A 21,450-nucleotide genomic window follows, 5' to 3' on the forward strand; every position below is an offset into this window, starting at 1 on the left:
CCAGGGCGCGATCCTGGGGTCCTGCGTCAGGCTCCTGGCATGGGGCCTGCTTCTCCCTCTGCCTGTGTCTCTGCCTCTCTCTCTCTCTATGTCTATCATGAATCAATCAATCAATCTTTAAAAAAAAAAGAAATTAAGTGAAACTCAAGACCCTTCAGTTAATTTTCTTCCAATATATATAAAAGTTACTTAATTTCATGTCAAGAACTATGAAGTCTCTGAAATATCGCCCTGCTTGCAAGGTAAGTTGGCCAATATAAATTTCACTGATAATGGCAGAAGGCAAAAGACTTGATGACTTGAGCAGCATGAGCCCTACATACTCACTGTACTTTACCTTACCTCCAAGTCCCAAGTCCCATGGGTGGGGGGACATAGATGGGCTGATGCAGATGCCTTCATATGCATTGGGTTATATTATAAGGGAGAATTTTTTTGAAAGGTTTTTATTCATTTATTAATGAGAGACACAGAATAAGAGGCAGAGACATAGACAGAGGAAGAAGCAGGCTCCTCACAGGAAGCCTGATGTGGGATTCAATCCCTGGACCCAGGATCACTTCCTGAGCCAAAGGTAGATGCTCAAGCTCTGAGCAACTCAGGTGCCCCTAGTTTCAGGTATACAGTATAGTGATTATATATTTATATATATTCCATATATCACCTGGTGCTCATCATGATAAATGTACTACTCTTCATCCCCCTCACCTATTTCACCCATTCCCCCACCTGCCTTCCCTCTGGTAACTACCAGCTCATTATTTGAATCTGTTTTTTTGTTTGTCTCCTTTTTCTTTGTTCATTAGTTTTGTTTCTTAAATTCCACATGAGCGAAATCATATGGTATTTGCCTCTCTGATTGACTTCCCTTAGCATTTTACTCTGGATCTATCCATATTGTTGCATTAAATGGCAAGATGCCATTCTCTTTTTATGGTTGAGTTATGTTATAGATATCTATATCTATATCTATATCTATATCTATCTATATATCTCCCACCTCTTCTTTATATATTCATCTATCAGTGAACACTGGGTTGCATCCATGTTTTGGCTACTGTAAATAATGCTGCATTAAAATTAGTGGTGCATATATCTTTCTGAATTAGTGTTTTTGTATTCTTTAGGTAAATACCCAGTAGTGTAATTAGTGGATCATGTGGTAATTCCATTTTTAATTTTTTGAGGAACCTCCATACTGTCTTCCATAGTATCTGCGCCAGTTTGCATTTCCACAAATAGTGTGCAGGTGTTCATTTTTCTTGACATCATCATCAACACTTGTGGTTTCTTGTGTTTTTGATTTAGGCATTCTGACAGATGTGTAGTATCCATTTTCTATTTTCAAAGGTATTTATTCATTCATTCATTCATTCATTCATTTGTAGAGAGAGAGAGGGAGTATTATAGAGAGGGGAACAACAGAGGGAGAGGGAGAGAGGAAATCTTAAGCAGACTCCATACCCAGTACAGACCCTAATGCAGTGCCCAATGCACGGCTTGATCTTATGACCCCGAGATCATGACCTGAGCTGAAATCAAGAGTCAGCTGCTTAACCAACTGAGTCACGCAGGCACTCCTTTTCTTTTTTTAAAGATTTTTCACTACACAGACATCCTTGACAAGACCGTTCAGAACTAAGTATGGGTGAAAAAAAAGACACAAGTCACAGATGTTGCTGGTGCAGAGAGGCATTGTATGTCATCTCATATAAATAACAAAAAAAGTTTTAAACAAATACATTTATTGTCCACCAATCAGGAAGTCAAGTTTCAAAGACTTTTCTATTTAACATAATAGTTTGCTACTCATATATGGGTGTTTGTTCTTTAGAGAATTGGTTTGGAGGTTAGGGTAGACATTTACTGTATTATTATTATTATTATTAAATTTAAAATACTAAAATGTAATCTCGAAGGTAGAATTTTTACACTGAAGTCAGGTTTGCAGAAAATACTTACAGTTGGACTCAATTGGAAGAATTGTCATCTTTTAAAAAATCATCCTTATTTGGTACTATCAGGTTCTACATAGGCAAATAGTGGTCACTTTTATGGGTGTGGGGGAAAAGACAATGAGGATATGAAATAGGCTGGTAGTGGGAGGAATAGTGTGTCTATTCTTCCTTGCTTCTCTGTCTCTCATGAATCTCTCCCCAGGTATCTCCATTATTCCCAGGCCTGACCTCTTGCATCTGCTTCTGGACCACTTTATTTCTTCCATTTTGTAGTCTTTCCTGGAAGACTTTTTCCTCTTCCCTCTGCCTCTCAGTGACCTGAGAATTATGCATCTGTGAGTCCTCAGAGAACAATAACATTCCACCTTTGCCTAAAGGAAAATCCATCCTGACTGTGGAGAGGATACCTTGGGCACTTCCAGCCTCTCCATTGGAAGAGCCTCTCCCCATGCTGGGAATTAGGCTTCGATTTTGGTTCTGCTTCTCTCTCAGATCCTGTTATGACAAATCTTTCCCCTCTACTCCAGTAAAACCATTCAAACTGGACAGTGAAGGGGAGACTGTAAAAGGAGAATGTACAAAGGGGGAATATGAAAGGGTTCTTTATTACCTCCACCTCCTCCTACTACTACATGTACATTTTTATAATTTAACAAACATGAAACACTTCAGCGTAGTTTATAGTGGTTAATATCAATTGAATAGTACAACATTTTCTAAAACTTACTTGGTTTGTTGAATGTTATATTATTTTTAATTTTATGTTAGAGAAGATAGAGTAAGTACTTCATGAGTATTTGCAATGATGTTATATATATAAATAATAAAATTATATAAAATTATATAGTTATATATAATATATAATTAATATATAATATAAAATATAATAATCTGTAATATAATATAATTAATACATAATCTATAATTATATAATTATATAAAATTATATATAATTTTATATATATATAATTTTAAGGGTCAGAAAGTACTTGTTTCTGGGAAAATAGTTGGCAGCAAAGAACTGGTTATGAATTTCCTGCAAGGTTAAGGAATCACTAAGTAGCCACTTGGTTTATAGAGCCAGAATATGGATACCAAGTGGCTTTGTTGGAGTTCCAGATAAATATTATAATATTTAACACATCCTTAGGAGAGTAGCGATGTCCAGTCTAAACCCAGTTTGAGAGAAAAGTTTTCAAAATATTTAATAATTCCCAATATCACAGATTTTTCCAAGTGTCCTCTTAATTATCTATTTTTACATTGCTCTGAGGAGAGGGCAGTATTTTGATCATATCTTTACCAAATGACTAATTACTTCTCTAAAATATATAGTATCACCAGCCTAGATTTGAAAAATCATGTTATCTAAACTTTAAGTGCCAGTGGGTCAAAGGGAGGCTAAAATTAGCCATGACATATTTACATAATTATTTGGGCAAAGGGAAAATACAAAGATATATTCACAATGTAAGCTGACAAGAGAACTAAAAGTACAACCAAAGATATGATAAAAATTGGAAGAGTGATATTTTGTGACAAGATAGAAATGCCCAGAGAAATAACTGTTGTCCCTGAATGAACTGAACTCAGAACCTACCTTACTTTTAGGTATTTCAGTTAGGTGATGCAATACATATACTTATTTTTTGAGCCATATTATGCTGGGATCTTTCTTACCTGCAACTACAAATGTCCTGTCTTATACCATGGGATCCTCCAACTGAAAGAACAGAATGTGGTCCTTACAATTCCTTTCTAAAGGAGGAACTCAAATTAAAATAGGAATTGGCACAAGCACTGTCACTGTGAATTTTTCTGATTTTTATTACTTCAACCAGGGCAAAAACTCAAGACCCATGGTGTTACACATCATAAATTCATTTAAACCGATGGAAAAGTGTTTCCACCAAAAATGCTTTAATCAAGGCAGTCTATCTTAGAGCAAAAGAAATTTAACAAATATTCATTTTTAAAAAGTGACAAAGTGCATTCATCTCAACTATTTATTCAAAAAGTGATAACCTCACCTAACAATGTTGTAGTATTCTCTGCTTATATGGAAAATTTTGTCAGTGGTCTCATATGAGATTCTTTTCATAGAAAAGAATTCTTTTCCAGATTAGGAAACTAGCCAAATACACTTTTTTCTATAATAGAAACATGTGATTAGGGAGAGGTGGTGATAAGATGGAAGGCAGATTAGTGGTCTTGGTATATAGATAGTTCCATGAAAAGTCTGGGTCTTGCCTGCAGTCAGTTAAAGGGAATTTATTCAAAAGAGCATCATTCTTTTTTCACTCAAAAAATAGTAACAAAAATCCTATCAGATGTTAAAGCCATCCCAAATCCAGTCCTGACTGAGATAAGAATGTTTTAGGGCAAAAGAAAGAGGCCCTAGTTGAGTCTGTTCTCACAAGTGCCTGCTAGGGACAGGGGAATGCATAGTTTGGTGGAGCAATGCCCTCTGACCATGGCAAGGAAAGTAACAGAATTTGAAAGATATTAGGAGATTGTACAGTAATTTGACATATCACTTATATGCCTGTCAAAGATAATAAAAAATAGGTCCATATATTGATTATTTGTTTTATCCATCTAATTATTTTGGTTTATTTATTCATAGTCTGTTTTACAAATATTGATGAAACCTATTAATTGTCCTTCAGTCTGATACTTTAGGAAGTACTGTTCTAAACATCGTCTGAAACTTTAAACTGGTAGTGTTATACCATCAGACCTAGGGGAATATGCAGCAGAATGTGTGGGGGAGCAATGTGCACACACCAAACCTACACGAGCAGTATTGAAACACCTCCCATTACAAACAGGCTAGTAACAATGCATATTTAGGAGCTTTTCCAGAAACCAGGATGAAATTGAGCAAAAGAAAGACCCCCAAGGACTTCCTACTCAACCACTTCTTCCTACTAAAGGTTTCTCTATGAGACAGAAGTGCACAAGAGAGACAATTGAGACAAAACATTTATTTTTAATTTTATCACTTGAACTCAAGTTATGGAAGACACAGCAGTATTTTAGATAAGGCTGAGAAGTAGGGAAGGTCATAATGCTGTGGTCAGTTTGGAGGTATGGGAGGATATTTATTTGAAGACTCTAGAGTGAGTATTCATGCTTGGTCCCATGTCCATGATGAGCTGCATGTAAAACTCAGGTTCCTGAGGTCTCCCCAGACCTAGTCCTTGAACTTGCAGATATAGGGTAGCTTCGTAGCACAGTTATAATCTTTCCATTTCAGATATCCTAGAGAGACAGAGAAGCTCAGGTAAATGTGGCTGGTGGAGCTCATGAACCCAAGAGAGAGGCATCCCAGTTTCTGGCCTAGGATTCAAAGCCTCCTTCTCACCCTCACCAGTGTCCTACTCCAGAGAAACGAGACTCAGAAAAAGGAGAGATGAGAGGGGATGGTGGAGACAAATCAACACTACATTTTCTAGCTCAGGGGGATTCTCTGAGGGTCATGCTGAGAAATGGGGAAATAGAGGATGAAAAAGTCTGGGCAGAAAGTAGCTTCTCTGTTACTTACCTGTGCTTCTTGACAGGCTCCCACAATAGCCAGGATTTGCGATGGTGGAGGGGTCTTTCTCCCAGGCAAAGTAATTCAGAATATCAGCACTACTCCACTCCCAACCATCTGCATTGGGCTCATAGCCCTGTAGAGGATGGAGGGTGGTGAGGTTGAATTCTCACCACCCTCAATCCATTAGAACTCTCTATTAGAGTTCTCCTTGCATGAACCCCTCCCGAACATCACCAAATTTTCTCTGCTCATCCAGATGCTGCCCTGGAGCCAGAGCTCTCCTCTGAAAAGGAAACTCTTCCTAATTCCTTGCTTTGATTGGCAGATTCCAAAACCAGTAATCACAAAGACCAACAGAACCATTCAGAGTAACACGTTACCAACTGAACAGCAATCAGTGGTACATTTGTGATTACCCTCTGAACCTCAAAGACAATGTCTGATCTACAGAGCAAAAATGGATCCTATGTTCATTTAGGATTCCCTCAGCACAGTAAGTGCCAACTCTGTGAAGCTCAGAGAACTGAATTCCAAGGCCTCACATGGGAATTGTGCAAAAGCATGACAGGAGGCAGATTCACTTCAGCTGGAGACAAGGGACTTCCACAGAACTCAGCTGTTCAGCTGGCTGCAAGACCTTTCCCTTCTCCCTAATGTCCTCCTAGATCTCTGAGCTCCAGGGCTCTCTAGGGCATTTACTGGGCAGGCACTGGGGACAGGGAGCGGGGCTGGGGGGCAATAGCAGTTTGAGGGGTTATGAAGAGAAATGAGTGCATACCTCTGTGGGGTCATGGAGCCCCATCCAGACATATGAGTAGGTGTTCACACTGTTCTTGACCAGGGAGGCCACAAAGGATGCCTCACTCCCACTGAGCACAGACACAAGGTGTCCCGAGGGCCTCTTCTGGCAGGCCATCTGGGTGGGGAAAGGAGAGACTCAGGGGGAGCCTGAGACATAACTCGGGAGAGGGCAGGGCAGAGGTAGGAGAGAAGGGGTATATATGCAAGAGATGAGGGTGCTCAATCTCGCCCCTTCTGGAGAAACTCTGGAGAATGGAACCCACCCCCTCAGGTCTCTAATGTACTTTCCCCTTAAAACCCCTAACTGAAAATCCAAGTACTCACATCAGCATCCATCCAGGATTTGGGGGTCATAAACAAGGCATAGCAGTGGGAGGCATAGGCCTTGGAGCCTTTGGGACAGGTGATCCGTGGGGCAGGCACGTCCTTCTGGGAGTCTTCACCTATGGTGGAAGGGAGTCAAAGAGAAGGAAAAAGTGAGGAGGAGAGTGGGCATCAGGGTAGGGAGGTGATCTAGGGGAATATCTATGAGGCCGGTGCGTGGGGAAGTGATGTCAAAGCCCTGACTGTCTCTCACCATTGCTGACCTACACTTTCAGGATTTCTGGGTCTTGAACCAACTGCACTAAGTGAGGAAACTTCTCTCCTCTTTTCCTCCTTCGCCTTCAAAGCCCAACCCTTCCACACACTAGGCTGACCATTCTTGCACTGGATCCTCATTTTCCTTCCCTATATCTCATTACTGACCCTTCATGCTTTTCCTCTTTCACCTTCCAACATAAATTAGACTGCAGTGACAAAATGTAAATGACCTCCTTGTGGTGCTAGTGGGCCCCTGTGACGCCTGTCACCCCTGGGTACTCTGAAGGAAGGAGTGATGATGGGCAAGTTATAGGCAGCTTCATTGTGTGGGGAGATATGTCACCATTACCACAGGAGCCTTTTCTCTTCCTCTTGGCCCTGAGCATTCACAAGGACCCAGTGCTAGAGACAGGGCAAGCTCACCTCGGACCTGAGACAGGACCATCAGGCAGGAGAGCAGCATCCAGGACATGCTGGGGAGGGTCATGGGAGGCAGCATCATGTCTGTGATCCTAGGAAGCAGTCAGAGATCACTAAGGAAAGAGTAATTAGAGAGAGGGCAATTAGGGAGGGCAACTCCTCTTCCTTGTCTTTATTTAGTCTCCTAGGAACAAATTGATCTCAGTGACATCTATCCCCTTGTATAGCTCTGGAAGGAATCAGATGATCAGTACACCCTCCTACCCCATGAGACCTGCCAGCCAGCCCGTGCTGAAATAACAGATGCTGTGTCTCTGTCTCTGGCAGGGATCCTCCTGTACCTTCCCCCAAATATGTACAGTATAACTCCTGCCACTCTCAGCTTCCACTCACCTGTCTTGCAGGGATTTGCAATGGTCTGTCAGTCAGGCTGGGCTTTTATAAGAAAAATTGAAGGGCAGGCACTGAAATAAATAACAGGAATGTGGAGGGGTCAGGGGTCATGGAAAGGGCTTGGCAATGGTTCAAGGAAGTTGCTAGCATAAGGAGAAGTCTCTTCCCAGCAAAGGCTGGGAATTGCCACAGATTTTGCCTCTTTCCCGTTAGCAGGTCAGCCCTTTCCCCAGGAACAGGTGAAATTTGTTCTTTCGCTGGCTCTTCTTCTGTATTAGGGGCTGTTAGCAGGAATTGTAGTATTAAAAAAGGGGAACATCTAATGGAGTAATTCTTTTAGTTGATATTCAAGAACTCCCTTTTGTAAGCATACATATATATTTCTTTCTATTTTGTGTAGTTAAATTAAATGATCTTGGATGATAAGTGGAGGTAAGTACGGCAATTACAAGTATCACAGTTATCATCAGTGAGAATATAGAAGGATCTGAAGTCAAAAATGGGGATGATTATTTCATGGCTGCATCTTAAACATGGTGGCTAATTTTAAGGAAAATCCAGAATCATTTGATGATTCAATAGGTGAGCCAGGATATTAAGGAAAATCAGATGCTAAACTTGCCTTACAGTCTCTTGAGAGGTGGAGCTTACCTGTGGTAAAATAAGAGACAATGTAAATTCAAGCATAAGAAGATTAGAGTCAAATGATGCAGAAGCAAAGGAAGTAAAAAGAGGGTTAGAGTCAGAGCAGTGATTGGATGAATTGTGGACATTGTTCTATCTTGCATGTAAGTTGGAGATGTGACATCAAGATGTTCACTACCCTGGGCTGCTAAGAACCTCCTCTGCAAGACTATCATTTGGCTCTAAATGAAAAGATGTTTTTATCTGATACATTCTTACTGGAAGAGGAGCCAGTTTCATGTAAAGGTACTGAGAAAAGTTCCTCAGTCAGGTTTACTTCTGAGTTAGCAATTTTGGCAACAGAAAGAAACATGTGGCTCATACTATGTGTTTCAGGTGTGGTTTAGCCAGTCCTGGACAACGTTAAGCTGAGATTTTCTACAGATCTTGTCTCTCACACTATTGTGTGTACATGTTTACAGTAAGGATTTGTGATGAAGTCACGCAGTTATGCTCATAACTGATTTATGTCCTCAGATTCCAAAGTCAGTAGAACCTACAAATAATCTAATAAGAAATATAGCCAACATATTCTTTTTTTTTTTTTTTTAGCCAACATATTCTTTTGTTAAAAAGGAAAAAGGAAGTATTATATCACAAAATATATACAAAATATGTAAATACAAAGCCATAAATATAGTGAGTGCTCAGTGGAAATTAAAGTTTAAAAGTATAAGAATAATACACCATACAAATATGATAATTAAAATGATTGAGAAAAATCTTGCTACATTAAAAAATTACTTGAGAAGTGAATAATAGCAATTAGAAATCTAGAATGGAGTATGTTCTCAAATTCTTGAAAAGCTCAGTGTAATTGACCGAAGTATCTATTTCAGGTTAAAAGAACCTAAAGAGATATAGTAATTTAATCACATAAGCAAATTTTAAATGGATCTTGATTAATAAAGTAAGTCATTTCAGGGACAACTGTGATATATGAATATGGGCTGATATTTGATAATCCCAGATACTTAAATTTTCTCTCTTGTGATGATGGTATTATAGTTAGTGAATTTCCTTCTACTTCTGATATTTACAGTGAAGTATTTAGAGGTGAAATATCATGCTATCTATGACTTATTTTCAAATTATGTAAGAAAATGTCTGTGTTTGGCATGAGGAGAGGCCAAGGAACGGGAAATAAAGCAAATACATTACAATCTGGTAACAATTACTGAATCTAAGTGTAAGATACAAGAGCATTATACAATTCTTTCAATTTCAGATAACTGAATTGAATTCAATTTTCAAATATTCTTTCAAATTTCAAAATATGTTTCAAATTTTCCAGATAGAAAGTTATACTTTAACTTACATGTTCACTATCAATTATAATACATAGGTATTTTTCCCATCATTACCATAAACTAGAAAGAAATAGCTTAATATAGAGCAATATTCATGTTGAATCATATACAGCATATGCATTAAAAATAACTTTTACAAATTCAAATGAAATACTAAAATATTATAAACAAATAATATTTAACATTTAGCTATGTAAACAGTTTACAAATAAAAACAAGAAAAAAACAATGAGGAAATTGATCTTCTGTGTCCATCCAGAAAAAAATTACATCTTCAGAGTTAAAAAGAGTAATCATCAGACTCCACCTGTCAAAGCAGAGCTTAACTAGTTTTGAAGATGGAAAACCTCTAAGTCCTGCATTTATCTTAAGAAGTAGAATTATAGGCATTCTCCAAAATTTCTCTTTTTCTTTTTAAAACTGTACTTATTTTTCTTTGCTCCAGAATCTTCCCCATTGCTGGTTAAACTCAAACCCTCCTATGAAAAGTTATTAAAACTCGGTTTTGTTTTTACTTTAATTGAAACAAAGTTATAATATATCTTAAGATTATAGCATCTCTAACTGCAATGTAAGACTTGTTTCACATGACAGCTCACCAAACTCAGTAAAATTTGTTATTGTTTTATTTGTAGTTATTCTCCTTAGCAATCCTCATTAACCAGGCAATGAAAAGTTTGATTAAATTCTATCTTTAAAAAGTTAATTTTAAGTTAGTTACACTGTACTTCTTGGTGGTGAGTAAGGAATCCTTACTCTTGGTTTGAGCTTTACAAAGTTTTGTTTGCCAAAAGATATAATGTCCAACTTGTACTTTTTATACATATTAACTTCCAAGTCAAACAATATTTGCAGATAAACCTTAGTATGATCATTCCTAGAATTAATTCAAGGGGGGAAATGATCATATTGCGGGAATCTAGGATATATCTTACAAGAATGGTGAAATATGAAAAGTTCCTGGAAGATGGTTCAGCAGTACTCATATAAAAAAATAGCCTTGAACATATTTTATTGGAGATTTATCACTAAAGCACAGCCCGTTGGGATATATTAACCAAATACTCAGGATGCTACTTTGGTCCTTTCACCTTATCCTAAACCTGTCAGAAGAAATGGGAAAGGAATAAAATGAGGTCCCATACACTTTGTGAACCAAGGCTGACTGGCCAAACCTCAAAGTCCCTGAGGCCAATAAGGGAAGTTATCAGAGCACTGTAGAGTTGATACCATTGGGTTAATCATATGTAAGTAATGAACAGTAACTATTTTATCACTTGTGCAGTTATTGAGGGCAATTAGGTTTTTATCAGGAAACTGTCAATTTTTATTTGGTTTCAATGCCTCACATTGGTCTTGGAACAGTTCCCTGTTGTATATCATGTTAGTTCTAGTATACTTATTGTGTATTTTATAAAGGCTATTGTTTGTTATTTATTTTCTTTTAGGATGAACTAGTCATAATACAAAGCATTCTTCATTTGGGGGAAAAAATTAAGATTGTGTTTCCAACTGATTACCATCAATTACAATCACTTTGTTAATGGCAACTCTTCAGACCTGAAATGCATAGTTCTTTTGACAGCAAATAAAAATCAGAAATGCTTTCATAGCTATGTTGCTTTTATTTTTTTATTTTTATTATGAATTACTTTATGATAGAGAACACACTTAGTAAGCATCTATGTATTTACCAGCTAGAATGAACAGCAATGATATCTTGCCATCTTCATATCTTTTTTTTTTTTTTTTTTTTTTTTTTTTTTAAGAAATAAAGCTGGGATCCCTGGGTGGTTCAGTGGTTGAGAGTCTGCCTTTGACTCAGGTGATCCCAGGGTCCTGGGATTAAGTCCCACATCAGGCTTCCTGCAGGGAGCCTCCTTCTCCCTCTGCCTCTCTCTGTGTCTCTCATGAATAAATAAATAAAATTTTAAAATGAAAGAAAGAAAGAAAGAAAGAAAGAAAGAAAGAAAGAAAGAAAGAAAAAGAAAGAAAGAAGAAAGAAGAAAGAAAGAAAGAAAGAAAGAAGAGAAGAGAAAGAGAGAAAGAAGAAAGAAAGAAAGAAAGAAAGAAAGAAAGAAAGAAAGAAAGAAAGAAAGAAGAAAGAAAGAAGTAATAAAGAAATATCATAGCGGTTACTTCTTATTTCTTATGTAATTCTCACTTCTTACTTCTCCATTAGGAATTTTCTAATCCTTCCAACTTACTTTTTGAGCATTTATTGCATATAGATATATCAACCCTATATAGTATTATTTCATCTTGCTAGATTAACATACCTGAGTCATATTTTATATAACATTTTAGATTTTTTTTTGTTGTTGATTTGGCCTTAGGTTTTAAAATTTACTCTGAGATAAATAGTTCTAATTCTTTGAATTAACTGCAGTGTAGTATTTACTAATCTAAGTATCTAAGTATCTTAAAACTATGCAGTGGAAATTTACCACATTAAATTGATTTTAAGATGTGAAATTTGTCATATTTTAAAATCTCTAAAATCTAGGGGTGCCTGGGTGGCTCAGCTGCTTAGGCATCTGCCTTCAGCTCAGGTCACCATCTCAGGGTCCTAGGATGGAGCCCTGAGTTGGGTTTCCTGCTCAGTAGGGAACCTGCTACGCTGCTTCTCTCTCTCTCTTCCTCTGCCCCCAACAGCACTCATGCTCTCTTTCTTTTAAAACAAATAAATAATATCTTTAAAATAAATAAATAAATAAAATCTCTACAATCTAAATACAGCCCTAATAATGACAAACATGGTCTTCATATTTGCTGTGTAGGACAAGAGTCAGGAAACTTTTGTAAAGGGCCAGATGGTAAATAGTTTGGGCTCTGTGAGGCATACCGTCTCTCAGCTCTTCCACTGTAGTATGAAAGCAATCAAAAACAATATGCAAATGATGGACACATTTATGTTGTAGTTGAGCATTAATTATGAACACTGAAATTTGAATTTCATATCATTTTACGTGTCACAGAATATACACAGAATATACTTTCTTACTGAAATATAAGTAAATGCAATGTTATTAACCTCAGGTATACAGCATATTTATTCAACAGTTCTACACATTACTTATTGTTCACCATAAGTGTAGTTACCACTTGTCACCATATAGAATTATTACAATATCAAAATATTCTTCTTTTGATCATTTTCTAACCATTTAAAAATGTAAAAACCAATTCTTAGCTTACAGGCCATATAAAACAAGCAGCAAACCAGATTTGGACCACTGAGTGTAGATTGCAGGTCTTCTATCCATTCCAATGTCCAAGTATAGATGATAGGTTCATATTAAGATCCTATATGGTGAGATCCAAGTCTTGATCTAAAGTCTAAGTTTGAAATTATGGAAAGTTCAGGTAAAAGATCCAATGTCCAATTCCAGTGTCCACATTTAGTATAGATTTATGGTCCATGCCTATAGTCCAGATCCAATGTATATATCCTAAGTCAGTCCCATATTCATGACTGGTGTCTTGGGCCAAGGTCCAAGGCTATGTGCACATTCAATGTCAATCTAAAATTCCAGGCATTCCAGGTTCCAAGATTTTCCTTCCTCTCCTCCCTCAGAGTTTTTTTGTTTGTTTGTTTGTTTTTGTTTCTGTTTTTGTTTAACTGCAGCACTTTATTTTCCTCACACAAGGATGCGTTGCTGGGGCCTAATGTTCGCACATGACAGTAGAAAACCAGAATTTGTTGTCATCTCTTAAAGAATTGAGAATTGTGTACAAAAACCTTACATAAATTAAAAGGATGAATAAATTTACAGTTGTAAAGGCAAACCATTTTCCAACTCAAGGCAAGGGAACAGTTAACTTGAATACAAGGTCAAGATCAGCACCAAGTTCTACAATCAGTGCTGATATCAGATACAAGCTTCAAGGACAAATTTCTTTTCAAAGGCTTATTCCAGTTTCATGAGGCAAGCATGAGGTGTATACATTTGCCAGGGCAAATTTATACTTCGAAATTCACTCATGCAGCAAATGCCTCTGTGAAATTTCTGTTCATGTCTTTTGCTCATTTCATGATTGGATTGTTTGTTTCTTTGCTGTTGAGTTTAATAAGTTCCTTATATATCTTGGATACTAACCCTTTATCAGGTCATTTGCAAATATCTTCTCCCATTCTGTAGATTGTCCTTTAATTTTGTTGACCGTTTCTTTTGCTGTGCAGAAGCTCTTTATCTTCACTAAGCCCCAATAATTCATTTTTGCTTTTGTTTCCCTTGCCTTCATAGTTGTATCTTGCAAGAAGTTGTTGTGGCCAAGTTCAAAAACGGTGTTGCCTATATTCTCCTCTAGGATTTTGATGGAATCTTGTCTCACATTTAGATCTCTCATCCATTTTGACAGTATCTTTGTGTATGGTACAAGAGAATGGTCTAGTTTCATTCCTCTGCATGTGGATGTCCAATTTTCCCATCACATCACCATTTATTGAAGAGACTCTTTTTTCCAGTGGATAGTCTTTCCTCCTTTGTCGAATATAGTTGACCACGGAGTTGAGGGCCCATTTCTGGATTCTCTATTCTGTTCCACTGATTTATGTGTCTGTTTTAGTGCCAGTACCACACTGTCTTGATGACCACAGCTTTCTAGTACAATGTGAAATCTGGCATTGTGATGCTCCCAGCTCTGGTTTTCTTTTTTAATATTCCTCTGGCTATTCGGGGCCTTTTCTGATTCCACACAAATCTTGAGATGATTTGTTCCAACTCTCTGAAGAAAGTCCATGGTATTTTGATAGGGATTGCATTAAATGTGTAAATTGCCCTGGTTAGCATTGACATTTTCACAGTATTCATTCTGCCAATTGATGAACATGGAATGTTTTTCCCGCTCTTTGTGTCTTCCTCAATTTCTTTCAGAAGTGTTCTGTAGTTTTTAGGGTAGAGATCCTTTACCTCTTTGATAAGGTTTATTCCTATGTATCTTATGCTTTTGGATGCAATTGTAAATGGGATTGACTCCTTAATTTCTCTTTCTTCTGTCTCATTGTTAGTGTATAGAAATGCCACTGTTTTCTGGGCATTGATTTTGTATCCTGCCACACTACTGAATTGCTGTATGAGTTCTAGCAATCTTGCAGTGGAGTCTTTTGGGTTTTCTATGTACAGTATTATGTCATCTGCAAAAAGGGAGAGTTTGACTTCTTCTTTGCCAATTTGAATGCCTTTTATTTCTTTTTGTTGCCTGATTGCTGAGGCTAGGACTTCTAGTACTATGTTGAATAGCAGTGGTGAGAGTGGACATCCCTGTCTTGTTCCTGATCTTAGGGGAAAGGCTCCCAGTGTTTCCCCATTGAGAATGATATTTGCTGTGGGCTTTTTCATAGATGGCTTTTAAGATGCTGAGGAATGTTCCCTCTATCCCTACACTCTGAAGAGTTTTATCAGGAATGGATGCTGTATTTTGTCAAATGCCTTTTCTGCATGATTGAGAAGATCATAGGGTTCTTGTTTTTTCTCTTGTTGATATGATCTATCACATTGATTGCTTTACGAGTGTTGAAGAAGGCTTGCATCCTGGGGATAAATCCCACTTGGTCCTGGTGAATAATTTCTTAATGTACTGTTGGATCCTATTGGCTAGTATCTTGTTGAGAATTTTTGCATCCATGTTCATCAGGAATATTGGTCTATAATTCTCCTTTTTGGTGGAGTCTTCATCTGGTTTTGGAATTAAGGTGATGCTGGCCTCATATACTCCATCTCTCTCTATCTTTCAGAACAGCTTTAGTAGAATAGGTATTGTTTCTTTTTTAAACGTTTAAAAGAATTCCCCTGGGAAGTCATCTGGCCCTGGACTTTTGTGTCTTGGGAGGTTTTTGATGACTGCTTCAATTTCCTCCCTGGTTATTGGCCTGTTCAGGTTTTCTGTTTCTTCCTGTTCCAATTTTGGTAGTTTATGGTTTTCTAGAAATGCATCCATTTTTTCTAGATTGCCTAATTTATTGGTGTATAGCTGCTTATAATATGTTAAAATTATTTGTATTTCTTTGGTATCCGTGGTGATCTCTCTTTTTTCATGTGTGATTTTATTAATTGGAGTCTTTTCTCTTTTGTTTTCAATAAAGCTGGCTAATGGTTTATCTATCTTACTAATTCTTTCAGAGAACCAACTCCTGGTTTTGTTGATCTGTTCCACAGTTCTTCTGGTCTCTATTTTATTGAGTTCTGCTCGAATCTTTATTAACTCTCTTCTTCTTCTGGGTGTAGGTTTTATTTTCTGTTCTTTCTCCAGTTCCTTTAGGCACAAGGTTAGCTTTTTATATTTGAGTTTTTAATAGATGTCTCTTCTGACATCTATTAATTCTCCCCCAGTATTTTCCTCCATTCTTTTCCTTCTCCTATCTTGTGATACTTACTGATTCTCCAATATTTTCATAATCTTTATAAGAATAAGAAAGCTCAAATACACATTCCTCTCAATTTCACTTTCCTCTCATGGGTATTTTTGTCTCTCTATGCTGGCTGCTTAGGATAAGATTAAAAATGGTACCTGGAACAAAAGATCTTATCTGACCAAGGTCCCTGCATTCTGACAGACTCATACATTAAGTGAAGAGAATAGTGTCAGTTACATACCTATAATGTAAACAAATACCATCTTATGTTCAGACTTTAATACTTAATGAAGCCTCATATGTTGGTCCTATATATAATTAGTGAACATGTTTCCCTTGCTATTCTCATCTGTCCCATTATAGGGTTTATGAATATGCAAATCACAAAATCTTAGTATATTAATGCATGTAGTATATAAAGGCCTTTACTGCAATGTAGCCAGCTTTGGTAAGGTGTTTTTGATAATGTGTTATGCTCAGAATGAGAACTTGGATTCGTCATTCATATATAAGCAATCTCCAGAAGGTAGTTCTTGGTGTGATAAAAATAAATAAACTAAAGAAGGATAAATCAATAGCATTTTACATAAAAGTAAAACGCTTCTGTAATGCAAAGTATCTAATAAAGTAAGCAGTCAAAAGACAAATCTGAGAACAACCATTTTTAACTTATGCCAAAAATATACTCAATATATAATCATTTTCTATAAATACATTTTAAAATATCAATAATTTAATAGAAAATAGTAGGGATATAAACCAATATTTCAGTTTTCTTCATACTACAGTATGATCAATCTGTTAAAAGTATGCTCACATAATAAAGTAATTGCATATTAAAACTGCACTGAATCATACAGGAACTTCATATATTCTGCTTAGTTTTCCTGTGAGATTAAAACTTCTCAAAAAGTAAAGCCCATTAATTAAAGTAAAAGTGTACTGAATCTATCTTTGTGGCAAATCTATAAATTTGATTATAAACTCTATGAGCAGGACTGTGAAGAAGCAGAATCTTCATACAGGAGGTGAAGGAAGATAAATTAATGTGATGCCTACTTTTCCATAGGGCAATTTGGCCATATATATCAAAATTAAAAATGTATATATCCTTTGATCTTAAAGTTTTACTTATTGATATTTATTATACTAAATATGTACAATGCAAAATTAGCTATGTTCAAGTTTGTTTGCTACAAGACAAGTAGTTAACGGGAGAAGAATAGAAATAACCTAAATATATCTCAGGAGATCGGAACAAACAACGGTGCCTCCATTCAGTGAAAGACCAGTTCACAGTCCCTGAATCAGATATGTTACAGAATTCAGAATTTTTGGATGAAAAAGTAATATGATAATTGCATGTTACATGACACTCCCAGGAAAGACTAGAACAGCACCTCTTTATTGACCACATTAACATTCTGCAGCAATGTGTTTGAAAAATCACTTTTGATGGTATATAAAGACCATGAGTTTTGAAATATCTTCTTTTTAGGTCAGTTTGGACAAAGTGAGATTGCATCACTGGATTGGGCAGATTAATTGTCTGTCACAGAGGTCCATGCCCTAATCCCAGGAATCTGAGTTCCAGAATTACATGACATTATATTAGGTTACATGCATTTGGTTCCATGACAAAAGGAACTTTACAAATGTAATTAATATTAAGGATGGTGAGATGTAGAGATTAGCATGTACATTCTGGGTGAAGCCCATATAATTACGTGAGACATTAAAAATAGTTGACCAAACACTCTGGCTGGAAGAAGAGGAAGCCAAACAGAAGAGGAGGAGAGATGTGATAGAAAGGAAAGTCACAGAGAAGGACTGTATGCATCACTGCTGGTTTAAGGTGAAGAGGGCAAAAGGAATACAGATATCAACCTAGAGCCAAGAAAGAAATGGAAACTTCAGGCTGACAGATGTAAGGAACTGAATTCTGCTAACAATCTGAGTGAATATGAAAGCAGACTGTCCCCTAGGGCCTCCACAAAGGAAGACACTTAGATTTTATCCTTGTGAGACCTGGAGCAGAGAACCAGAGCCCATGCTGTAATTTTGACTTCCAAAGTACAGACTTTCAGATAATAAATTTTTGCTATTTATTTGGAGAGTCTAAGTTTGTGGTAATCTACACAAGCAATAATACAAAACTAAAATAACCATCAAGTGAATGATAAAAATACTTGTTTTTTTTTAAGATTTTATTTACTTATGAGAAAGAAAGAGAGGACAGGAGGAAGGGCAGAGGGAGAGAAACAGCATGGCTGAACATGGAGCCCGATGTAGGGCTCTATCCCAGGATCCCAAGATCATGACCCAAGCCAAAACCAAGAGTCGAGAACTTAACTGAACCACCCAAGCAACCCCAAAATACTTTTAAAAAAAGATTTAATTATTTATTCATGAGACACAGAGAGAGGCAGAGACATAGGCAGAGGGAGAAGCAGGCTTCCTGAGGGGACCCTGATGAAGGACTCCATCCCAGACCCCGGGATCATGATCTGAACCAAAGGCAAGCACTCAACCATTGAGCCACCCAGGTACCCCCCGAAATATTTGTTTTTTAATGCCTTTTTTCCTCTTCCTTTTTCTTTAATCAAAGTATAATATATATCAGGAAAAGTCCACAAATGGTAAATGCATAGTTTAATGAGTTTTCAATAACTGAATCCATCAGTGTATCCAGAGCCCAGATTAGAAAATAGTAATTACCAGCATCCCTGGAGATCCACCTCTGCTTTATTCCACATAGCCCTGGCTTCAAATAAATAAATGAGTTTGGCACCCTTCTGTTCTTGACATAAAATTGAATCATAAAATATGTACTGTCTAGTGTCTGACTTCTTTTAGTCAACTTTCTGTTTGTGAGATACATTCAATTTATTTTGTGTAATTATAGACGTTTATTCTAATTTCTGTGTGGTCATTCATTACATGGTTATATTGCAATTTATTTATCTTTTCTTCTGTTGATGGACATTTGGGTAATTTTCACTGTTTGGCTTTAAGAATAGTGCTGCTAAATGCATAGCCAATGAGTAAGCAATTTCACTTCTAAATATATATGTAACAGATATATGGCCAATAGAAAGTCATGTTTATGAATATGCACATTCCTAAGCATCATAATCGTCAAAACTGGGAACAATTCAAATATCTATAAACATAAAATGGATAAATAGTGTTTTATTCATTCACTGACATATTCATCAGCAATGAACAGAAATAAACAATTGCTACCTGCAACAATATAGGTAAGAGCTCATAAACATAATGTCCAGCAAAAGAAGTCAGACACAAGGAAGTACATATTGTATGATTCTGTTTATACCAAGGTCAAAAACAGGCAGAGCAGAACTGATATATAGTGTTAGAGATCAGGATAGATACTTTTGAGGGGAGGGAGAAGCAACTGGCAGGGCCATAAGGATGATTTCCAGAGTCCTGTAAATGTACTATTTCTTGACCTGGTGATGGTAACCTATGTGTGTTCATTTTATGAAGCTGCACTGGAGATGTATATTTGTGTATATGTAGGCTAATGCATATACTTTACTATATATGTGTTACTTTTAAATAAGAAGTAAAAGATATGAGGGAGTAAAATTTAAAAAAAAAAGAATAGTGCTGCTAGAAACATTACATGTCTTGTAGTATATCCATGTACATTCTATTCTTAGATATATTTCTAGGAGTGAAATACTGAACAATTTAAAGTTTTATTTTGTTTTTCTGAGATGAGGAATTAAGGACCCATACTATGCAGCCATAAAACGGAATGTAGAAGATCTTCATGTACTGTTCTCAGAAAGATTTCTAAGGTATTACTATAAGTGAAAAAGGGTACAGACCAGTGTATTGTGTTTTGCGTAAAAAGGAGATAAAATATATTAATACTTGCTTTTATATTCATGAAAAAACTCTTAGAAGATAAAGAGGACAGTAATATAGATAGCTCCTTTCAAAAACAAGAGGTGAGGCAGCTCTGGTGGTGCAGCAGTTTAGCACTGCCTGCAGCCCAGGGTGTGATCCTGGAGACTCGGGATTGAGTCCCACGTCGGGCTCCCTGCATGGAGCCTGCTTCACCCTCTGCCTGTGTCTCTGCCTCGGTGTGTGTGTGTCTCATGAATAACTAAACAAAATCTTAAAAACAAAAAACAAAAAACAAAAACAAGGGGTGGTGGTATGAATTCAAAAAGGTGGGGCCAGAAGTAGGAGAAAAACTTCTCATTCACACATGTACACACACATGTATGTATGTATACACACATATAAAAAAAGGGTATTTTTAACGATGGCAAAGTACTCCTACTCAAAAATGAAAATAAAATTACTGTCTCACCTTTGTAGATGTGATAGTCCCTTTTTTAGACATGGTTGCATTTGGCCATAGGGTTTCTCAGGATATTACCCACTTTCTAGCCAGTTTCGTAGACAGTAGTTATCAGCTCCAGGTTTTAGCAGTGCAGTCCTTTCCCTGGGGCAACTGCTGCCTTCCCTGGTGCTATTTCAATACTCTCTCTAGAATGAAGGTGGCTATAGGCATTGATTGCCCTGTTTTATAACAAAAACAAACAAGCAAACCAAAACATTTTAAATTATTAAATTAAATAATTATATTTTAAAATAAAATATCTTCATTTTGTTTAAGACTCTGAATGGGAGATCCTGCACCCAATTTTCCCTGATTTAAAACCATAGCGTGTGTTCCCAAGTGAAATTTTGTAAAAGAGAAGTCAGCAAGCTATCCTTTCACCCTAACAAAGACCTGCTACATATTATCCAAATAGGAAAAAATATAAACCTGAGAAACCAGAAATGTTTTTCAGATGGCCAAAATTATGAGCACCTTTGTTTCTTCTATCTATAATATATATTCCCATAGCAGCCTGGCCTCCTTAAATGAGCAACCTCTTGGCAAGCCTTGGTTAGCTGAGCCTCTTGGGCCTCCTTACCTCCTCAATACCATTGGCTTGGCCCTGTGGAAAACACAGAAAGGTAGAGAGACACCTACTCTGCCCACACATAAAGCCAAAAGATTATGATTATAATAATGCCTCACCAATTTCTAGCCCCAAGTCAAAACTCAGTAAAGATTTATGCCCCTCCTTCTCTAAATAGTCATAAATATGGCTTCTTCTACATAAGAGGCCATTGTAATTGATGGCTACATTTCAAAGACAAAATAGTCAATATACTGGGCAAGTCTCCCTTCCCATTTCTTGTAAGCCATACATGCAATTTATAACCCTCCTAACCGATTGTCACTCCCGGAATGTATTGATTTTTTTAAACCACATAGTCGACATCTGTGATTGCTGGCTCCAAATAGAACTGATATTTAAACAGCAAAATCATTCTAGTCTTTACATTTGTAAGGGATTAACAGTTCCCATCATT

General features: G+C 36.8%; 1 protein-coding gene across 1 annotated transcript; it reads right to left on the reverse strand.

Moving 5' to 3' along the window:
- Positions 1 to 4,948: 4,948 nt before the first annotated feature.
- Positions 4,949 to 7,714, reverse strand: LOC121491908 (regenerating islet-derived protein 3-gamma-like). Its single transcript, XM_041757035.1, has 6 exons — positions 7,696 to 7,714; positions 7,306 to 7,415; positions 6,625 to 6,743; positions 6,278 to 6,415; positions 5,506 to 5,632; positions 4,949 to 5,222 (listed from the first exon to the last, which is right to left on the reverse strand). The coding sequence occupies exons 2-6, from the start codon at positions 7,382 to 7,384 to the stop codon at positions 5,155 to 5,157; spliced, it is 531 nt and encodes a 176-aa protein (XP_041612969.1). The 5' UTR covers positions 7,385 to 7,415; positions 7,696 to 7,714; the 3' UTR covers positions 4,949 to 5,154.
- Positions 7,715 to 21,450: the final 13,736 nt, after the last annotated feature.

The sequence above is a fragment of the Vulpes lagopus genome, chromosome 5 (assembly GCF_018345385.1).
Source record: "Vulpes lagopus strain Blue_001 chromosome 5, ASM1834538v1, whole genome shotgun sequence".
Lineage (NCBI taxonomy): Eukaryota > Metazoa > Chordata > Mammalia > Carnivora > Canidae > Vulpes > Vulpes lagopus.

Excerpts from the sequence above, each read along its gene's own strand:
- LOC121491908 (XM_041757035.1), bottom strand. The coding sequence starts at position 7,384 with ATGATGCTGCCTCCCATGACCCTCCCCAGCATGTCCTGGATGCTGCTC. Across the intron at positions 6,416-6,624 it reads AATCCTGGATGGATGCTGAT|ATGGCCTGCCAGAAGAGGCC; the intron begins GTGAGTACTTGG and ends TTCCCCACCCAG. Across the intron at positions 5,633-6,277 it reads GGCTCCATGACCCCACAGAG|GGCTATGAGCCCAATGCAGA; the intron begins GTATGCACTCAT and ends CATCCTCTACAG.